The following is a 17,451-nucleotide window of genomic DNA, read 5'->3' as shown; positions in this document are numbered from 1 at the left end:
TCGCCTTGGCCCCGCTCTTGCGGGGGCATTTTTGGGGCGCACGTCCGAGCGCGGCCCGGGCCCCGCTGCCCACCCGGGGCGCGCAGACCCCGCGGCTCGGGCTCCCACCCGGGACGGGGGTGTGCGCTCCTGCAGACACACACGGCTGCTAAATTTCAAGCAACTCCTCTCTTTTTTCTTTTTTTCCCTTTTTTTTCCCCCCTTCTCTTCTCCCAAACCCTCTCTCTGCCTTCCCAAAAATCGTTTCCCGGTGCAATCCTGCAGCCCGGGGGGAGGGAGGAGGCGGGATGATCCCTGCTTCCAAGACTTTTACGAACAATCGTGAAAGAAATCAACCTTTTTTTTTTTTTTTTTTTTTCCCTTTTCCCTTGTGCGGAGGCCGGAGAGGTCCCTTTGATCTGCGAGGCCTGGCGTGCTCCGAGCCCGCACGCCGGCTGTGTGCGGGGAGGGGGCCCGGCCGCCGCGGGAGCCCCCGAGCCGGGACATGAAAGGAGGGGGGTAGAGAGAAATAAAAAGGGGGCGGCCAGGGTACGGGAGATCGACCGAAGGGCTTAAATATTTCATATTCCTGGAAGCTGTCAAGGCCAAAAACAACAACACGCCTCCCGCCTCCCTCGGAGTGTTTGCAGAGGGCAGGAGCGTGTGTGCGTGCGAGGGGGCCGGGAGGCTGGGGGGGGACGGGGGGGAGAGAGGGTCATAAATTTTCACTTGTAATCAATCAATAATTAACTAATAGCGGAGCGTGGGCCGAGCGAGCCGGCAGGACCGCGGCGGCGGGCGGCCGCACCGCCGGGCCCCGCGGGGGTGTCGGTGTCGGTGTGTCCTCCCCGGGCCCCTGCGGCTCCGGTGCCCCCCCCCCCGCCCCGGGCCGGCGGTGCGGGCTCAGCCCCGCTTTCCCAGAGACTTGGACTCAGGGGCTAAAACTCCTGCGGGTAAAGCCCAGCTCCGCTCCCAGCGAAGCCAGCGGCGAGCTCCGCCGCGCTGTGGGTCCGGGGTGGGGGGGTGGGGGAGCACGCTGGCTCGCCTCCCCCCCCTCCCCACCCCACCTCCCCCGGAGCCACCCTCCCGGTGGGTACCGTGTCCCCCTCCCCACTGGCCGTGGGTCCCCTCGGGGGCCGCTCCGCACTGCTCGGGCTGCCCGAGAGGTGGCGCCGGCGCCCCGCCGGACCCCCCCGCCGCCGGACCCCCCCCTCCCCAGCGCCGGGTCGCCTGCATCAGCCATAAAACCATTGAGGATATCAAGACAGGCGCCAGGTGAGTAATAGACAGGATAATCCAGAGAGATTGCTCGCTGTTTACCTCCATCCACAAGCGCCACAAGAGTTACTCATTAACGTTACTATATACAAATAAGATACACAAGAGATAAAGCCATTTGCAAGTCAGAGTTACACCTGCGGTACACGGATTTCTTGCAAGGGCATGGAGAGGGGGAGGTCAGCATTAGGCCCATGGAAGTGTGTGTGGGGGTAAATCAATCAGGCTGCACCCTCAGCCTTAAAAAAAATTAAATAAATAAACCCTGACCTCCGGTTTCGCGGCGCCCCGGGGCTGCCGGTGCCCGCCCGGCCTGCGGAGCGGCTACCGGCCCCCGGGCCGGCAGGAAAGAGAGGCGGGCGGGCGGGGGGGTTCGGGGGGTGTTTGCTTTCCTCTAAGCATCAGCAGCGAATTTCTTCACCAACTACAAAAACCTCCCTCTCAGACAGACCATAACCTCTCTCCCTCTGTAAGAGAGATTCGGGGGACCAGCAGCTGGGGAGGGGAAAAAAAAATTAGAGGTTTCCCCCATCATTCCTGAAGCCAAATAAATGAGAGTGAGGTGGCTGGGGGGGTCTGTGACACACGGGAAGGTGCCTCTGCGCTGCCTCCAAGGCCAGAGCTCGGAGCAGAGGAGAAAGTTGCCCGGCGTAGCGAAGGATGGGTTTACAGCCCGGAGGGGCTGCCAGCGGCCGGCCCCGCCGCTCTGCTCCCCCCGGGGCCGGGTAACCCCCCCCGGAGCAGCCCCAGCTCCCACCCGCGCGGAGCATCCGGGTGGAAACCGGCTTGTGGGGCTGCAGCCCGAAGGGTGGCTGCTGCAGACGCTGCCCGGTTCTTGGGGTGGGTTTTTTTTTCATTTCTTTTGCCAGACCCGACGACAGCTCTGTCCCTAGAAGGCCCACCTCACCCAGGCCCGCGCAGAGGAGCATCAGCTAAAGTGACATTTCCAGCAGCCATCACCTTGGGCCAGAGGAAAAAATCCCACTCAGCCCAAACTTTTCCCCGCTGCAAGCACCGCGGATTTAAAAAATACACACACCCCCCCAAGCTGACACGGGCAGGGTCCCGTCCCCCCACGAAGGGGACTTGAGCAGGGTTTGATGTGCGCGGCAGCGTCCCGCCGGGAACTTGGTAAAAAATGGGGGGGAAAAAGCTTTCTCGCCCCTTTCACCCACTGGCCCTCTCTTTATCTCGCCGGCGCAGGAGCCGGGGGCCACCAGCCGAGGGGCAGGCAGGGTATGAAACAGGATACAGGCTGGAAGTACATCCTTATAATATTTATTACTGGCGGAGGATGAATCACTTTCCAATATACGGGCCACTAACTGTTGAAGGGAGAGGGGAAAAAAAAATCTCTTTAACAAGGAGAAATATATATGTTCTGCTAAAGGATGTGCTCATGGACTGGCAAAGGTACAGGCAGGGGCTGCCAGCTCTCCTCAGTTCTCTTCTCAGTGACCTCCCAGGCCACTGGTCCAGCCTGGATGCCTGTTCCCGTTTCAGCCATTTTCTAGCTTAATCTCAACATATCATCAGCCCAAGGGCGAAAAGGGGCGATTCCAAGGGAGGGGGGAAAAAAAAACCTCAACCATGTATTTCCAGGTGATAACTAACTGGAAAAGCCAATTCCTCTGCCCGGACGGGAGGGAAAACGAGCCCAGCAACACCAGTACTTTACCTGGAAACTTTGGAGGAGGGCTCTGCATTAAAATTTAACCGATCTATTCTCTAATTCTTCACTTTTGCTTTATTAATTTATGACAGATAAAAGCCTAGCTGAGCCTTTCTCATTAACTTTTCAAACGCCACTTAATATTCTTCCATTAAAAGAGGTGACTTGGTAGCCTCTGGATCGACTTTAAAAGCGAGAGGGCTGAAGACGGAAAAGGTACATTAAACAGCTTGCTTAAAACTCGTACTTCCCCCCCAACAATTCAAACCACACCATCCCGACTGGTTCATACTAGCTCCTTCCAGGAGAAATATCTTAATATTGGGAAGGGGATGGGGGGGCGGAGGAGAAAGGCAGAGGAGGGATATATATCTTTCAACCCCTCCATCCTCCCAGGCACTTTCGGGAGGGCTGGGGTGAAGGCATTTCACAGTACGCCCAAGACATTTCAATAAAAATTTATTGAAACTTCAGTGACTTTTAAAAGGGAAAAAAAAAAATTACAGAAAAAAAAAATCAAGAACTTCGCAACATTTATATAACACAAAATATACCTTCATATTTTTTTTTCCTTTGAACCAGCTCTGAGCACCTGACTTTCAAGCCAAGAAAATATGCACTCACTCAAACAAAGACAACAATAAGCACAGTAGTAAAACTCCGTCGTGGGGTTGGTTTTTTTGACACACCAAGGAAATGGGGAAAAAATAATACAAAAGTAAAGAAAATCCTAGAATCTTCATCTTTTTTTTTCTCTCAAGCCACTGGAGAAGCCTGTTGTCGTGTATTAACGTATATAATGTTGTTGTTGTTGACATTTTATACGGAAAGTAGCACTTGGAACACTGAAGAAATCGAGGGTTAGAAGCTATCATGGCACATTGCTTTTTCTCTCTTTTATTTATTTTTTTTTTACAGGTCTTTGATTAATTGTGTTTGTTTCTGCTTTGCCTTTTGCATTCGGCTCCTTTACGAAAGGACGAGGTCAGGTTTTCTGGGGTGAACTCCGATTTAAACAGTGAGCCCTCAGAAACGGGGGTATTTCTCCTCTGGGTCGGGGTGTATGTTTGAAGGAATTACGAACTTGAAATGAAAACGACTAAAAACAAAAACAGAAGGAAAAAAAAAAAAGACAGCTGCAGTCGTATTTACAGAGATATGTACAATGTCAATAAATTAAAGTTTAATTTTGAGTATTCATATTCCACGTATTTACAAGAGTTATCAAATAATTACATAAATACTTTGTTTTAATAATAGTGTCCGCTCTTTTCTTCTTCTCAGTATGTTTAAACCTTGTTATTGCATATACAATTAAAGAGGGAAAGCTGTGATAAACCTACAGTCAAGCTACAGAGGTTTTTAGATAAAATAAATTCACTTTTTTTTTTTTCTTTCCAACTACACTTCTTATTGTTGTTGCTACAGGGAGGATGTTTAAGGTAGAGGGACGAGGGTCTTATTTTTGTTTTTATTATTATTAATAATAATAATTTTTTTTTCCCTGGGATTTGAAACGAGCATTAAAAATAAACAACAAAACCCCACCGAAATAAAAAAATAACCCCCCCAAAAAAAGCAGACTACTATGGAACATGCAAAAAAAGCCACCGACTGGCTCTCAGACATCACAAGAATATTTTAAACACACAGCTTCCCTTAATATTGACTAAGGGGGTTGTCGTTAACAACCCACCCAGGAAACAACTGTTGAAGAACCAATATGCGAGTTACTTACACACTTTTCTTTCGGAAAGAAAAAATCACTTCTCTTACTTGATTTTTATTCATGAGCTTGTTTGATTTTTTTTGTTTTATTTTTGCTTTTAGGTGTTTTTTCCTTTTTTTCTGTTTTTTTTTTTTTTTTTTCTTTTACACAGTTAAAAAAAAAAAAAAAGAAAGAAAGGAGGATGCCACAAGCCCGCCGGTGACCCGGCCGGGCCAGCCTGCTCCCTGCGAGCAGCCTCCGACCCAGCTCTCCCACCTCGGCTCCGCTCCCCCATCCCCGACCCTCTCCCTACCCTCACCCCCCTGCTTCGCCAGATACCTTCTTGCTGATAAACGCGCGCACAACGCCGGGGGATTTTATATTTTAAAAAGTAGAAAGGGGAAGAAAACCCAAAATGAAAGAGGGGGGTTAAAAAAAAAACAACTCGCGGGTGGAGGATGTGGTTTCTTTCAAACAAAGTGCACTGCGAGACTGATTTGAAATGAGCTCCCGGAGGCCAGGGGGTTACGGGGAGCCGCTGCGGGATCTGTCCTGCTTGGGGTCGAGCCCACTGACCAGGCGCTGGATGTTTTGCAGTTCGCTGGTGGCCGCCTCCTTGTCTGCGCCCAGTTTGGGGGAGAGGGAGACGGAGCCGGAGGAGAGGGTGGACGAGCGGCTGGTGAGGTCCGAGGCGGAGTCCAGGGGCACGGAACCGGGGCTGGTGGTCAGCCCCCCCGCTTTGCCCTCGCCGGAGCCGGCGGCCAGGCCGGGCAGGGCGGTGGTGAGGAGGCTGCTGCCGTCGGGCAGGGGGACGGGCAGCGGGTAGGGGCTGTAGCGGAGCCGCGGCCGCACGGCGTTGAGGAAGGGGTGCCGGTGCACCGAGCTGGAGGCGGCGCTGGAGGCGGCGGCCGCCGCCGCCATGTAGGTGTAGGGGTAGGGGAAGAGGCTTCCGAAGGGAGACATGGCCAGGCCCTGCGGCAGGGGAGGAGAGAGAAAGGAAAGGGTTACCGCCCTGCGCATCCCCCCCCCCCCCGGCGATGCTCCACGGCACCCCCACGCCAGCACCCCCCCACGCACACGCCAGTGGGAGAGCTGACAGCGGCCGAGCTGCTGCTGCCCACAGGAGGGGGCGAAGACCCGTCCTCCCAGCGCCGAGGCCAAAACCACCCGCACCCCCCCGAGGCAGCCCCTGCCGAGGCTCTGTCCTGCACGGTCCCCACCCCGCCGGCCCCCCTCCCGCGGGGGGGGTCGTGGCCCAACGGGGGCGAGATGAGATAAGGGCCGTGGTGTCTCTCCCCCACTCCCCTCCTCCTCGGGGAGCTTTTCTTTCGCTGGGACAACCGCTCTGTCCCCGCAGGTACGGCCGCCACCCCGCAGGGCAGCCCCAGGCTTCCCCCCCCCGCCCCCGGCGGCGGCTCCGCTCCCCAGGCTGCGGCGCGCCCCGCACCGCCGAGCTGCGAGCTGGGGCTGCCCCGGGGGAGCCGCCGAGGCCCCCGGGCGGGGGGCAGAGGCCTGGCCCCGGGACAGTGTCCCAGGGAGCACAGGAGCTAGAGGACAGCGGGGTGGGGGGAAGGACTCCGGGAGTTCAAGCCGGGCCACCCCCAATCCCCCCCCCGTCCTGGGTCTTTCCCACCTCCGACTTTCCCCCAAACCCGGCGCCTGCCCCGAGAGAGCCGGGGGGGGGGAACCCTCAGCGGGGAAGCTAAAGGGGGTGCCCCGCTGCTCCCCCCCTTCCCCCGGGACGGAGCCCCCCTGCCCCGGAGGGGCAGCGCGGGGGGGATGCGGTACCTGAGAAGCCAGGACGTGCTGCTGCAGATGGAAAGGCAAAGCAGCCGCCGATGCTCCCGAGAGTCCCTGGGCCGCCGCCGTGGCCATGACCGTGTTGTCCAGTCCCGAGACACCAGCGGATGCCCCGGAGACGGTGGCGAGCAGGGGACCCATACCCGCGGCCATGCCGGAGAAAGCCCCCCCCATGGCGAACTGCCCGGGGTGCAGCAGCAGCGGGTGCCCGTTCCCCAGCGGGTTGAAGAACTGCTGGCCGGCCAGGGCAGGGGGGAAGCCGAGGTTCTGCAAGTGTCCCTGGCTCAGGTGGGCCGTGCTGTCGGTCTGGACCGTGAGGGGGGCGAAGGGCTCTTTACCCAGCAGCCGGTTCTCATCTACTTTGGGGCCATCCCTGAGGGGGCTTTTCAGTTCCTCGCCGCTCAGGCTTCCCCCCCGGGTGCTGGAAGAGATAGCAGCCGGGCTGTGCCGGGAGTCCGGAGGGGCTTTCTCCGTCCTCTCTCGGCTCCGGCTCCCCGCCGAGTCCCCGGGAAAGAAGTGGCTTTTGGAGGGGCTGCTCCCCTTCTCCCGGGGGTCGTCTCCCACGGCCGCGGCGGAGCTGGCCGGCGCTGGGGTGGGGGCGGTCGTCGTGCTGATTTTGCCCGACTCGTTGGCTTCTAGCAAGGGATCATCTTTGCTGTCTGCATCGCTGTCTCCCTCGCTGGGGCAGAGATCTGCAAGACAAAGGGAGCCCGGGGCTGGGATCTGGCACTGCACGTCCCTAAACCCCCGTCGGGCTGGGAGAGGGGGCAGAGAGGCTTCCTGGCCGGCCAGAGATTTAAATGTAAATACTTCCCTTTTTTTTATTATTATTATATAAATAAATACATCCCCGCCTCCCACCGCCCGCCCCATCCAAGCCGACCCGAGTTTTACCCAGCACAGCAAAACTGGCTGCGGAGCAAAGCGGCGGCCCGGAGGAGCGACCCCCAGCCGGGGGGGGCCGGGGCCAGCGGCTCTGCTCCGCCGGGGCTGCCCGGGGCACCGGCGAGCCCCCGGCGACCCCCCCCCGGCCGCGGCCGAGGCAGCGGAGCGGCGGGGACAGCAGCGTCCTCCCGGTGGGGTTGGAAGGCCCTGGGGACGCGTCTCCTGAGAAATTTTCCAAAGTTTTCAGCCCTTTCAACGGGCAAACTTTGAACACAGACACATACACGCAGACACACACACCCGCCTCCATCACCCCCTGGACCCCCCCTCCTCCTCCCCAAACGCATGCACGGCTTCGCTGGATTCCTCTGCACTTCATCTCCTAATTTCAGCGCCCCAGGTGCGAAGCTCTGGTTTGCTTTTCGGGTCCCCTCCCAGCTCCCCTCCCCTCCCCTCAGCTCGGCAGGACTTTAAACAAACGAGTAAAGCAACAACAAAAAAGAGGTTGTTTCCTCCTCCCCCTGCACCCCCCGCCCCTGGATGGATTAATACATGTGAGAGAGCTGCAGACAGCTCCCAGCCCCGCACGGGGAGAAATCGAGGGTGACTTTTCTATAACAAAGTTCGGGACTGTATCCAGGGGAAAGATCCTTCCTCTAATAACAGATTCAGAGAGGAATATTAATGGAGTGACTCCAGTTTTGAACTTTTGCCCCGTGGTCTGTCTTTGCTCCCTTGACTCGGAGCTGGCTCCTTTCTGAACCAAGGAGGGGAGGAATGAACGTGCAGCGGGAGGAGAGGGAGGCCGGGGGGAGAGGGAGAAGGAGAGAAAGAAAGTGAGAGGGAAACAGCGAGAAGGGCAGAGAGGGAGAAAGAGAGAGAGAAAGCAGGGGAGAGGGAAAGGAGAAGAAAGCAAAAGAAAGAAAGCAAGGAGAGTGAGAGAAAAGGAAAAGAAGGGAAGGAGGGAAGGGGGAGACAAAGAAAAAGATAAAAAGAGCACGAAGGACAGAGAGGGAGGGAAAAAGAAAAGATAAAAGAAAGAAGCGAGAGGAAAGAGAGAGGAGAGAAGCGAGCAAAGAGAGAACACAGAGAAAAGAGAAAGAAAGCAAGGTAAAGGAAGGAAAGAAGGAAGGAAAGAAGGAAGAACTGCCGGTGCCAGCGGGCAGCGGCAAGACCGGGATCCCTCGCCCGCAGAGCGGGCGCCCAGGCTCTCCCCGGGGGCGGCGGGGGGACCCGAGGGCCGCAGCTCTCACCTTTGAGGCTGGAGGTGCCGACGGCGGGCACGGCGGGGCAGGAGGACTGGGCGAAGCACTTGAAGGCCGTCTGCTCGTTGGACGACTCGTCCGAGGTGGGGTTCTCCTTCTTCTGCCTCTCGTCGTACACCCGCATGGACTGCAGGGTCAGCTGCTTCCTACGGGCACACGCACCCGCTGGGCGAGCGGACCCCGGCACCCCCCCGGCACCCCCCGGGACCCCCCGGGACTCCCCATCCCAGCCCCTTCTTGAGATCCTATTTGGGGATGACGGGGGCAGGGGAGTCAAGGGCCAAGGTCCCCTCGAGGGGGGAAGGCGTTTCTCTCAGGCAGGACTTGGCTGCTAATGAGAGGAGATTTCTTGGAAGAGGCGAGCAGCTCCTCAGCAAGGGCAGATATTAACGACAAGGGGCGGAGGGGAGAGGGAAGCATTCCCTGGAGATTAGCTTTTAAAAGGCGAGGATGTTCCAGAGATATGAGCCATCTTAATGGTTGCTAAGATTGCTAGGAAGTGGTTATTTTGTTAGGCACTTTATGTAATCTTTTCACCAACAATTAACCCGGAGTAAAAATCTATTTATATTTAGAGAGAAATTAGAAATCATTTCCGTCCTGTGGCTCCAGCGTTGGCTTTATTTTCACACTGACGGACAAGAGGAGCTGGCGCGCGTGTGTGTGTGTGCTGGGCAGGGAGACAGGCCTCTTGTTTTACAGTACATCCCCTCCACCCCCTTTTTTTGTTAAAAAAAGAGGAACAGACAGATTTATTCACTATCTAAACCCAAGTGCAAATGGCTAAAACATCCTGTCTTGGATATAACATGCTGTAACAAAACAAAACAAAGACAAATCCCCCATCAAATGAAAAAAAAATCACCCCTTTCTCTATTTTCTGCAATATTAAAAATAAAAATCTTGAGTCCCATTATAACAAGTTCTGTCCGTCTGTCTACCTGGGGCACAAACTGTGTCCTGCTGCTTTTGGAAAAAATAAAGAATCTTCTATCATTAATTACTCCCATATTCACGAGACATCTCTGTCAAAACAGTTTATTTATATGTTTCTCCTCCACACTTTAGTCTTTTCGATACAGTCCCCGGGAAAATGTCAGAGGAGATCCAGCCAGTGATCAGCTCTGCTCTCACTTCTCCCTCTTTCCCAGTCCAAATACAAACTATAGTGTCATATTCCTCTCAAAATTTTAAGGGAAACTTCTTTCTCCAGTGATATTTGCTTAATGCACCGACATCCCTTTGGCCAGCCATCCCCTGCGATGTAAAAAAATAAACGTGGAAAGCAGGAAAGAATTCCCAGGCAATCAGTTTGGCGTTATTAACGACAAGATCCTTATGAATTTTGGCGGGGGGAAGTGTGGTTTGGAGGCGAGGCGAGGTGATTTTGACCTCTGCTCGTGTTCGGAGCTTTACACACGAAAACCAAGTGAGGCGCCTATATATAATCTATCCAGACTCACCTTTTTTCCCTCCTTCCATTCCCGGTGTCCCGAAAACCTTTGGCAAAGGGGTTGTTGTCAATTTTTAATTGAGTGATCTATAGGATGGAGGAAAAAAAAAAAAAACCACAACAAAACAGGCAAGCGGTTGGGGCAGAAATGAGGAGATTTTGTATTAAAAAACAACAGCAAAAACCCCTCTCCCCAGTTCCCCCAGCACCAGCAGGACCTCGGCAGGAGCGGGACAGGGCAGGGGGCAAAGGTCCTTGGTTTTGGGGTGAATCTCCGCGTTTTCCCGAGCCGGTTTGGAGGCAGCTCGCACCCAATCCCCCGGCCGGGCTGGCCGGTGACCCGGGCTGTGGTGGCAATGAAAGAGCCCCGTGTTGCTGCCACCGCATCGGAATTAATTTAGCCGTGCAATGCGATCCATGCAAGTTATGCCTGCGCTTAAAACTCTTTAAATGCCATAATTAAACCGCAAAGGAATCATACCCACCCCCTTGCTATAATAAAATACTTTATATAATCGCATTATGCTCCGCGTGTGCGTGTGTGTTGGGGCACTGGGGGTGCCAGGAGCAGGCTGGGTTTTTTTGGGGGGGTGTAAGTTTAAGTTCTTTGGTGAATGCTTGGGGGTTTCCTCGGGATCGGGGTTATCGCTGGGAATGCCCGTTTCTTCCTCCGTTTGGAGGGATGGGGGGGTGTGCAGAGCACCCCGCAACCCCCCCTGCCTCGGCGTACGATGCGCGGAGGCGGTTCAAAGCCCGGCCGGGGGCTCCCCTCGTTATAACGGGATGCGGTTGGCAGGGCCGGGGATGCCGCCTGCCCGCCGCCCCGCTCCCGGTCCCGGTCCTGGACCGGGCTGGAAGCGCCGCAACCCTCCAATGTGAGAGGAGAGCAGGACCCCGAAGAGCAAACCCCTGCCTGCGGCCGAGTGCGGGGCAGGACCGGCCCCGGCTCCCGAGCTACCCCCCCTCCGCCCCCCGCCGCACAGGCGGGACGAGGACAGAGCAGGAAAACCCACTGCTAAAAACCAGCAGGACTTTTAATCCAGGTGATCCCGGCCGTGCCTTCTGACCTGCCGGCGAGGCGGCTCCCGCAGCGCCGGAGCCGAGGGCTCCCCGCCGCTCCCGCACGCCGCTTCCCGGGCGATTTCATGGCAATCAGACAAATATGCTCCTTTCTGCCCTTCAACCAAGCCGGCCCCAGCTGATAGACCGGGGCGAACAGCCCTGCTGATAAGCCCCAAAGCAAAGTCTACTCTCTGTACACACGTTTTCTTTCCGTTTCCTTGCAAGCGCCCGGCCGCAGCGAGAGAGGAAAAGCGCCCGAGCCCCGAGGGCGAAGTGGCTTTTTGGAAACCGAGGGCAGAAGGGTGCAGCCCCCCTCTCTACAGCCCTTAATTTTTAATCGTGAAGGATGCGAGGGGGCCGAGGGAGGCAGGGGGAAGCTGCAGCGAGCGGGCGCTGCCCAGCCAGACCCTCTGCGCTTCACGCACACGCACGCAAAGTTATAAGTTAGAGACAGAAAAAAAATCAAAGCCCCTCTTTTGGCTCCTTCGCTTCCTTCCACTTGACTTAATTATCGTAAATTCGCCATTTGCCACTCTCCCAAATATACCACCTTCGTCGCAAGCGACAATAAACCAGCAGAAATCCAAAGGCAGCGTCTGCAGCGCTGCAAAACTTTCTCACACTGGCTCTTTCAGACCTTCCAGCTAAATTCAAGCGAGATACCCCTCTCTGATCAGAGCATATTTCTGCACCACAAAAAATAATAAAACACTGCAGGATGCAAAAAAAAAAAATCATAATATAATAATAATAGGAACCAGACGTGCGCTCCAGCCTTATTGCCAATTGCTGTTAAAGGAGCTAAAACAGCACAAAGGCCAGGAAGAATTACAAAATCTCCAGCCCCGCTGCTCTCCCCCCTCTGTCTTTCGACACACGGAGCCGATTCTTTTTTTTTTTTTTTTTTTTTCTGATGCGCCTTAGATTAAATCCACACTGAAAGCAGCGATCCCCACCCCATCCTACCGCTTTCCCCATACCGGGGAGCGAAAAAACCCCTAATCAGCCCCCCCCAGACCTCCCTTTTAATTGCCTTCCCCGAGGTCGGTATTAGGAGAGTGCCCGACCCCCTCCCCCGGCGCCTTCCCGAAGTTGGATCAAGGAGGTTTGGGGGGAAAGACGAGGGGGGGAGAGAGAGAGGAGCGGGATGGGCTTCGTGATTTTTAAGGGAACAATGCAGAGTAAAAGCTCTCTTAAAAGCCAAAACACGTAAAACAAATCCTTTCTTAATCTCCTTACCTTATCATTCTGGTATGCGGTCACTGCGATGAATTCAGTCTCCGGGAAAACGTAGGTCCTGAACGTGCTATAGGGAAGCTTGAGAATATCGTTTGCTCGGACGATGTGGAACCGGGGCTGGTACTTGTGCATGGAGTTTAAAATGGTCTGGGGGGGCAGCGGCCGGCAGCGGAGAGGGCGGGGGGGGAAAGAAGACGGTCAGCTGGAGCAGCACCCCCGCCTCGCACTTCCCCAGCCATCGGCACTTTCTCCTCCTAATTTGCCTTCCCTCTCCTTCCTCCCCTCACTCCTCCTCCCCGCCGAGCACACTCCAAACACACGCACACTCCTCGCAGCATCCAACAAAAAGCACTGACAGCTCCAGCTCGCCGGGGTTAGGCTCTCCGCTGGACCTCTCGGGGGGGGGGCAAAATCCCAGCAGAGCTCTCCTAGGAGAGGGGGAGAAGCTGTTTGGGCTCCGGCCGCAATGTCTTTTGACTTCAACGTGAAAAAAAAAAATAAAATCAAGTAAAGGAGCAGCAGCAGCTACAATCGTAACACCACCACGAGAGCCTTGGCTAGGTCTAATTGCTTGCCCCAATCCACTTAAGGCCTTCTGCGAAAGGCAAAAATGTATCGCCTAATCAAATCACAGCCAGCAAATGCAATCTTCGGCACATTAGAGATCCCCCGACCGCGGCCACCACCAGCAACCGCCGGCTCCGAGGCGGAGGCTTTCCCAGGAATAGAAAGAAATGGCAAGGATCGGCAGAGCACTTATCAGCAGGTTTGTTTGATTTCACTCTGAGGGTAAGTTTTTATCTCTGCACACCCAGTAAATGTAAAGGAGTGGAGAGACATGAATGGGCAACTTGACCTCCGATTTTGGACCCTGTTTATTTTCACTCCGGCTTGCTTTACATTATCCAGATTAATATATATTTAAATGTTTGCGTACTTAGGCCTTTAAGCCCTTTATACACATATGCATACTATTTTCCTACGCTTAAAAAGTGTGATCGACTTCATTAAAAAAAAAATATAGAGAGATATATAAAGTCAAGGCAGCTCCGAGAAATATCGAGTTGCGCTATGCTGGAAATATCTCTCTAAAGTTAATGCTGAATGGCACGGGGAGGTTACGGAATAAACCCGGGTGTTTAATCCTGACCTCAGCAACAGAAAAAAACAAGGAATAGTATAAACCGGACAGATGCACGTCCCCCGTGGGCATGCAGGGGGGGATTTACTCCCCCTTTTCCCCGCACTTCTCCCGCCGCGGGAGCTGCCAGCCGGGGCTGCGGGCACGGCTCCGGCCGAGCAGCCGCTGCGCTCCCGGGCCGACCCCCCCCCGCCGGGACCCACCGCTCTGGACAGGCAGCGAGGGGGGGAAAGGGGGGCAGAGGAAGGTGTAAGAGGCACTCACAAATCCGTGCTTGTCAGAGATGTTGTTAGTGAGCTTCAGCTTGTGAAAGGTGACGACTTTGGACATCCATTGTTCGCCGGTGGCCGGGCTGTCCGGGTGGATGTACATTCTCTTTGGCATTTCAGGGTCAGCTTTGCCGGCTACCATCCACCGGGAATTATGGAATTTGTACCTACAATCATCAGCCGCCACAATATCCATCAATAAAATGTACTTGGCCTTTTTATCCAGTCCAGTGCATCTCACTTTAAATGGAGGAAACATTCTCCTATGGGCAGAAAGAGGCGGGGGGGGGGAGGAGAGGGGGGGTAAAGAAAAGACAAGACGAAAATAAAATTAAATTAATTACAGCGTTTAAATAAGCTCCTGAATCTCGGTAGCGCGTCCACCAAGCAATCGCTTCAGCTCTCAGAAGCAGAAAAGTCGTGCGTGTCCTACCAGCAAAAGGGCTTCCCCCCACCCCCAGCGAAAAGGTTTCTCAAACGCTTAAAAGTTTCAGGAGAAAATGGTCCCTGGGATGGGAGGCGGAGGGGAGAGGTGCGTGTTCCCTAGAAATCAGCAGGCGCCTACCCTCTGCCATTCCTAAACAGCAAAGCCTCACTCGAGGCTCTCAGATCTCTCCTTATTTCCTTTTCGCCTCCTAAACAAAGACATGAGAACGGATCGCACCCCCATAAAATAAATATTCTGCGTTAGTATCAGCCAGTCCACCGCTGAAGAGCGGAGAGGGGAGTTTTTCACTTCGCAGAGGAGGGGAAAAAGCCACCCCGGCAGCGAGGGCAGGGTGCTGCCCCGGCTCTCCCAGAGCCTCCCGTGACAGCCCACTCGTGCAGAGGGCTCTCCGCAAGCCCCGCTCCCCTCCGCTCCTAAGTCCAGCTCGAAACTGCAACAGGATACCACAAATTTGCTGTTTATTATATCGAGCGGTTGGCATTCAGCAATCTCAACTTAAAAGGAAACACATGACTGTGCAGCGTGTAAGAGCGCTTAATGCTCGCCGAGGCTTTCGCGCAAAAACTTTTTGACCACAATTAACAGAGAAAACTTGGGGAAAGCAGTAAAACGGGCGAGGGGATTATTTTTTTTTTCCTCCTTGCTGCTTTTAGGGTTTTGCTTTTTTATTTTTTTTTTCCTGAGCCTGTAGCCTGCAACGGGCGCTCTGCAAGTAGGTGAAGCTCCAGCCAGGCAGCCGAAGGCCATCTAAGAAGACTTTTCAGGAGTGGCTTCCTCGAGTAATTCTCCCGGCAAATTACATGCCACTTGTTTGGGAGGTTTCAAAGAGAGTCCCTTAGAAAAACACGCGGGTGCGAAGGGGGTTCTCTCCCTACACGTCATCACAGCGATAGGTAGAGTTGGAAAAGAGCACAGATGTCAATGGGCAGCGAATACAGAGAGGGATTTCAGATGGGTAAACCTATAAAAAGCAGAAATGCCGAGCGTGGACCCGCCGTGTATGTTCATTCATTCCCACGTGAAGGTTACATAAATACAGGGACAGGCAGCACGGAGCTGCAAAACCTTCCCCGCCATACAGCAGCGGTTGCAGGACCGCTGGGTATTTTTGTCAGCTTTTTGTGCATTTCCAGATATAATTAGTCAGCACAAATGCACGCCTAGATCCCAGCAGAGAGACAGGCACAAGCGCAGCAACTGATAAACCGAGCCTATCTGCCCTCCTGCAGCTCCTGCCTCACCAGCAGCGATACGCCGCTTCCGAGGAATTTTTCCTTTATTCCCCTTTCTCTTTCTTTAAGGAAGAAAAACTACGTGTAGCAAGGCTGAAATCAGGCCAGCTCCTTTTCCAGCCCTAAATTATTTTCTTTCTGCTACCAGTCTTCTCCAGAAAGTATTAAGCAACTGAACCATGAAGGGACCCTCTCGCCCCCTGCACACGCACACGCTGAGCAGGGCCGGTTCGTGGTTCAGTGGTCGAGCCTTTCCCTGCAGCGTGGTGCCCGAGATGGGCTCGGATCTTCAGCTGCCTAAAACTTTCCATAATTCCAGGTGAAAGGAGCTTTATGGAGGAATTTGTCGGCAAAAGAGCCTTGCTCTGGAGCAGCCAGGTGGGGTGCAGAGACTGAGGGGTGGGGGAGAGGGGGGGAGAAAGAAAGGCACGAACCCCCGACCCAGACCTACCTTCCCGATTTGGTAATCACCATCTCCGTGCCTCTTTTATGGAATTGTTCCCAAAGCTCTTTGGCTTCCAGATGCACTTTCGGGTCATCTTCCACCTCTTCTTCTGGCTCCAGAGTTTTTAAAGGCCTCAAATGGGCTGCTGCCTGGTGACCCAGGGAAGAAAAGGGGATACCAGTCTCTGCAGCCCCCACTAACTGATCCATGATGGGTTTAGCCAGAGCCCCGGGAAGGGAGAGGGCGGCCGCCCCATTGGGAGGCAAAGCCAGAGCCGGGAAGAAGGGAGGCTGGTGTCCCAACACAGCGCTCATGGCAAAGTCCGGTGCCCGGTGAGGTAAAAAAGGATGATAAGCCATGCTTGTCCCAGGGATTACTGGATCTCTCATCGGTATATTCATCCACTCCACTCCTCGGTCTTCCTACTGCTGGAGTAGTCCCGGAGTGGTTTCTAACAGCACATCATGAAGAAGAAAAATTAAGATAATAACAATAAAACAGCAATAAAGCACCAAAAAACAGGGTGGGGGGAAACAAGCTCTAGACAGCACAGTACATGGGGGAGAGGCAGAACTTCTACAGCCTACAACTTCCCGAGCCGGGGCACATCCCCAGCCCTCGGGACAGCGGATTAACAAGATTGTTCATTATTAGTCTTGCTTTTTTTGTGTTCGGTCTCTGCAGGTTTTTGCTTTTTTTTTTTTTTTCCTGAGTGGAAGTCCTTGCGCTGGAAAAGAAGCGCCGAAGAAGGGGAAAAAAAAAAAAAATCCACCGGGTTCGCTGTCTGCTCCTGTTGCCGCAGAAGGGCTGGACAAGCCGAGATCCTTTTTTTTCTTCTTCTTCTTTTTTCTCTTGGTCTCAATCCCCCTTCTCTTCTTTCGTGGCGGAGGGTGACGGCTCGAAGCTGGGTTTTCTTTTTGGGTGGCTGGCTCTCCCCCTCCCCTCCCCCCCACCCCTCCACCTTTCCTCCGTACGGTCAGGCTGCAGAGCAGAGGCTGGGAAGGGAGGGAAAGCAGAAAGAAGCAAACAAACCCACCCCCCCTCGCCGACCGAGGAAGGCTCCTGAGCAACCTTCAGCAGCAAAAACTTGTAGGGAAATCTCGTTTCCGCCTCGCCTTCCCCCCTCTCCAAGCAGGAGCTGGTCAGGGTGCCCTGATTTCCATCAGGATCTCTTCTTTCTTTCACCCTCTTCCTTGTCTTTTTTATTTTTTTCCCCCTCTCTTTCTCTTTCACTCTGCTTGGAAAAAAAAAAAAAAATCTGGAAGAATTACACTCTCGTCTCCTCTCCAGCAGCGCTCCAGCAAAGGAGAGAGGGAGAAAGGGAGAGGGAAAGAGAAAGGAAGAGAAAAGGGGGGGGGAGAAAGAGAGGAAAAGAGAGAGAGAGAGAGAGGGAGAAGGAGCCTCTCAGCTCTGAGAATTCCCTGTGAGTCTGTGCTCTGCGTGCACCAGATTGTATGGATGTGTTGTGGGTTACAAGGGAGCTGGAGCCTCCTTGATTGGCTCTTTGACGCTTTCGGACCAATTGTGTGGCTCCATAGGCGTGGTTTTGACAGGTCGAGTGGAAGGGGGACAGAG

General features: G+C 54.4%; 1 protein-coding gene across 3 annotated transcripts; it reads right to left on the bottom strand.

The window, feature by feature from the left end:
* Positions 1-3,371: 3,371 nt before the first annotated feature.
* On the bottom strand, positions 3,372-17,432 carry TBX3 (T-box transcription factor 3). 3 transcript variants are annotated; one of them, XM_072880570.1, is made up of 9 exons: positions 16,913-17,432; positions 15,883-16,327; positions 13,747-13,918; positions 12,342-12,488; positions 10,051-10,127; positions 8,576-8,733; positions 6,426-7,129; positions 5,214-5,609; positions 3,372-4,028 (listed from the first exon to the last, which is right to left on the bottom strand). In XM_072880570.1, the coding sequence occupies exons 2-9, from the start codon at positions 16,275-16,277 to the stop codon at positions 3,915-3,917; spliced, it is 2,163 nt and encodes a 720-aa protein (XP_072736671.1). In that variant the 5' UTR covers positions 16,278-16,327; positions 16,913-17,432; the 3' UTR covers positions 3,372-3,914. The 3 variants fall into 3 exon arrangements, with proteins under 3 accessions (XP_072736671.1, XP_072736669.1, XP_072736670.1); XM_072880568.1 differs by having other exon boundaries at positions 13,747-14,014; positions 16,913-17,427; XM_072880569.1 differs by having other exon boundaries at positions 3,372-5,609; positions 13,747-14,014; positions 16,913-17,421.
* Positions 17,433-17,451: the final 19 nt, after the last annotated feature.

The sequence above is a fragment of the Ciconia boyciana genome, chromosome 15, assembly GCF_034638445.1.
Source record: "Ciconia boyciana chromosome 15, ASM3463844v1, whole genome shotgun sequence".
Lineage (NCBI taxonomy): Eukaryota > Metazoa > Chordata > Aves > Ciconiiformes > Ciconiidae > Ciconia > Ciconia boyciana.
This window is presented reverse-complemented; position numbering and strand designations above follow the sequence as displayed.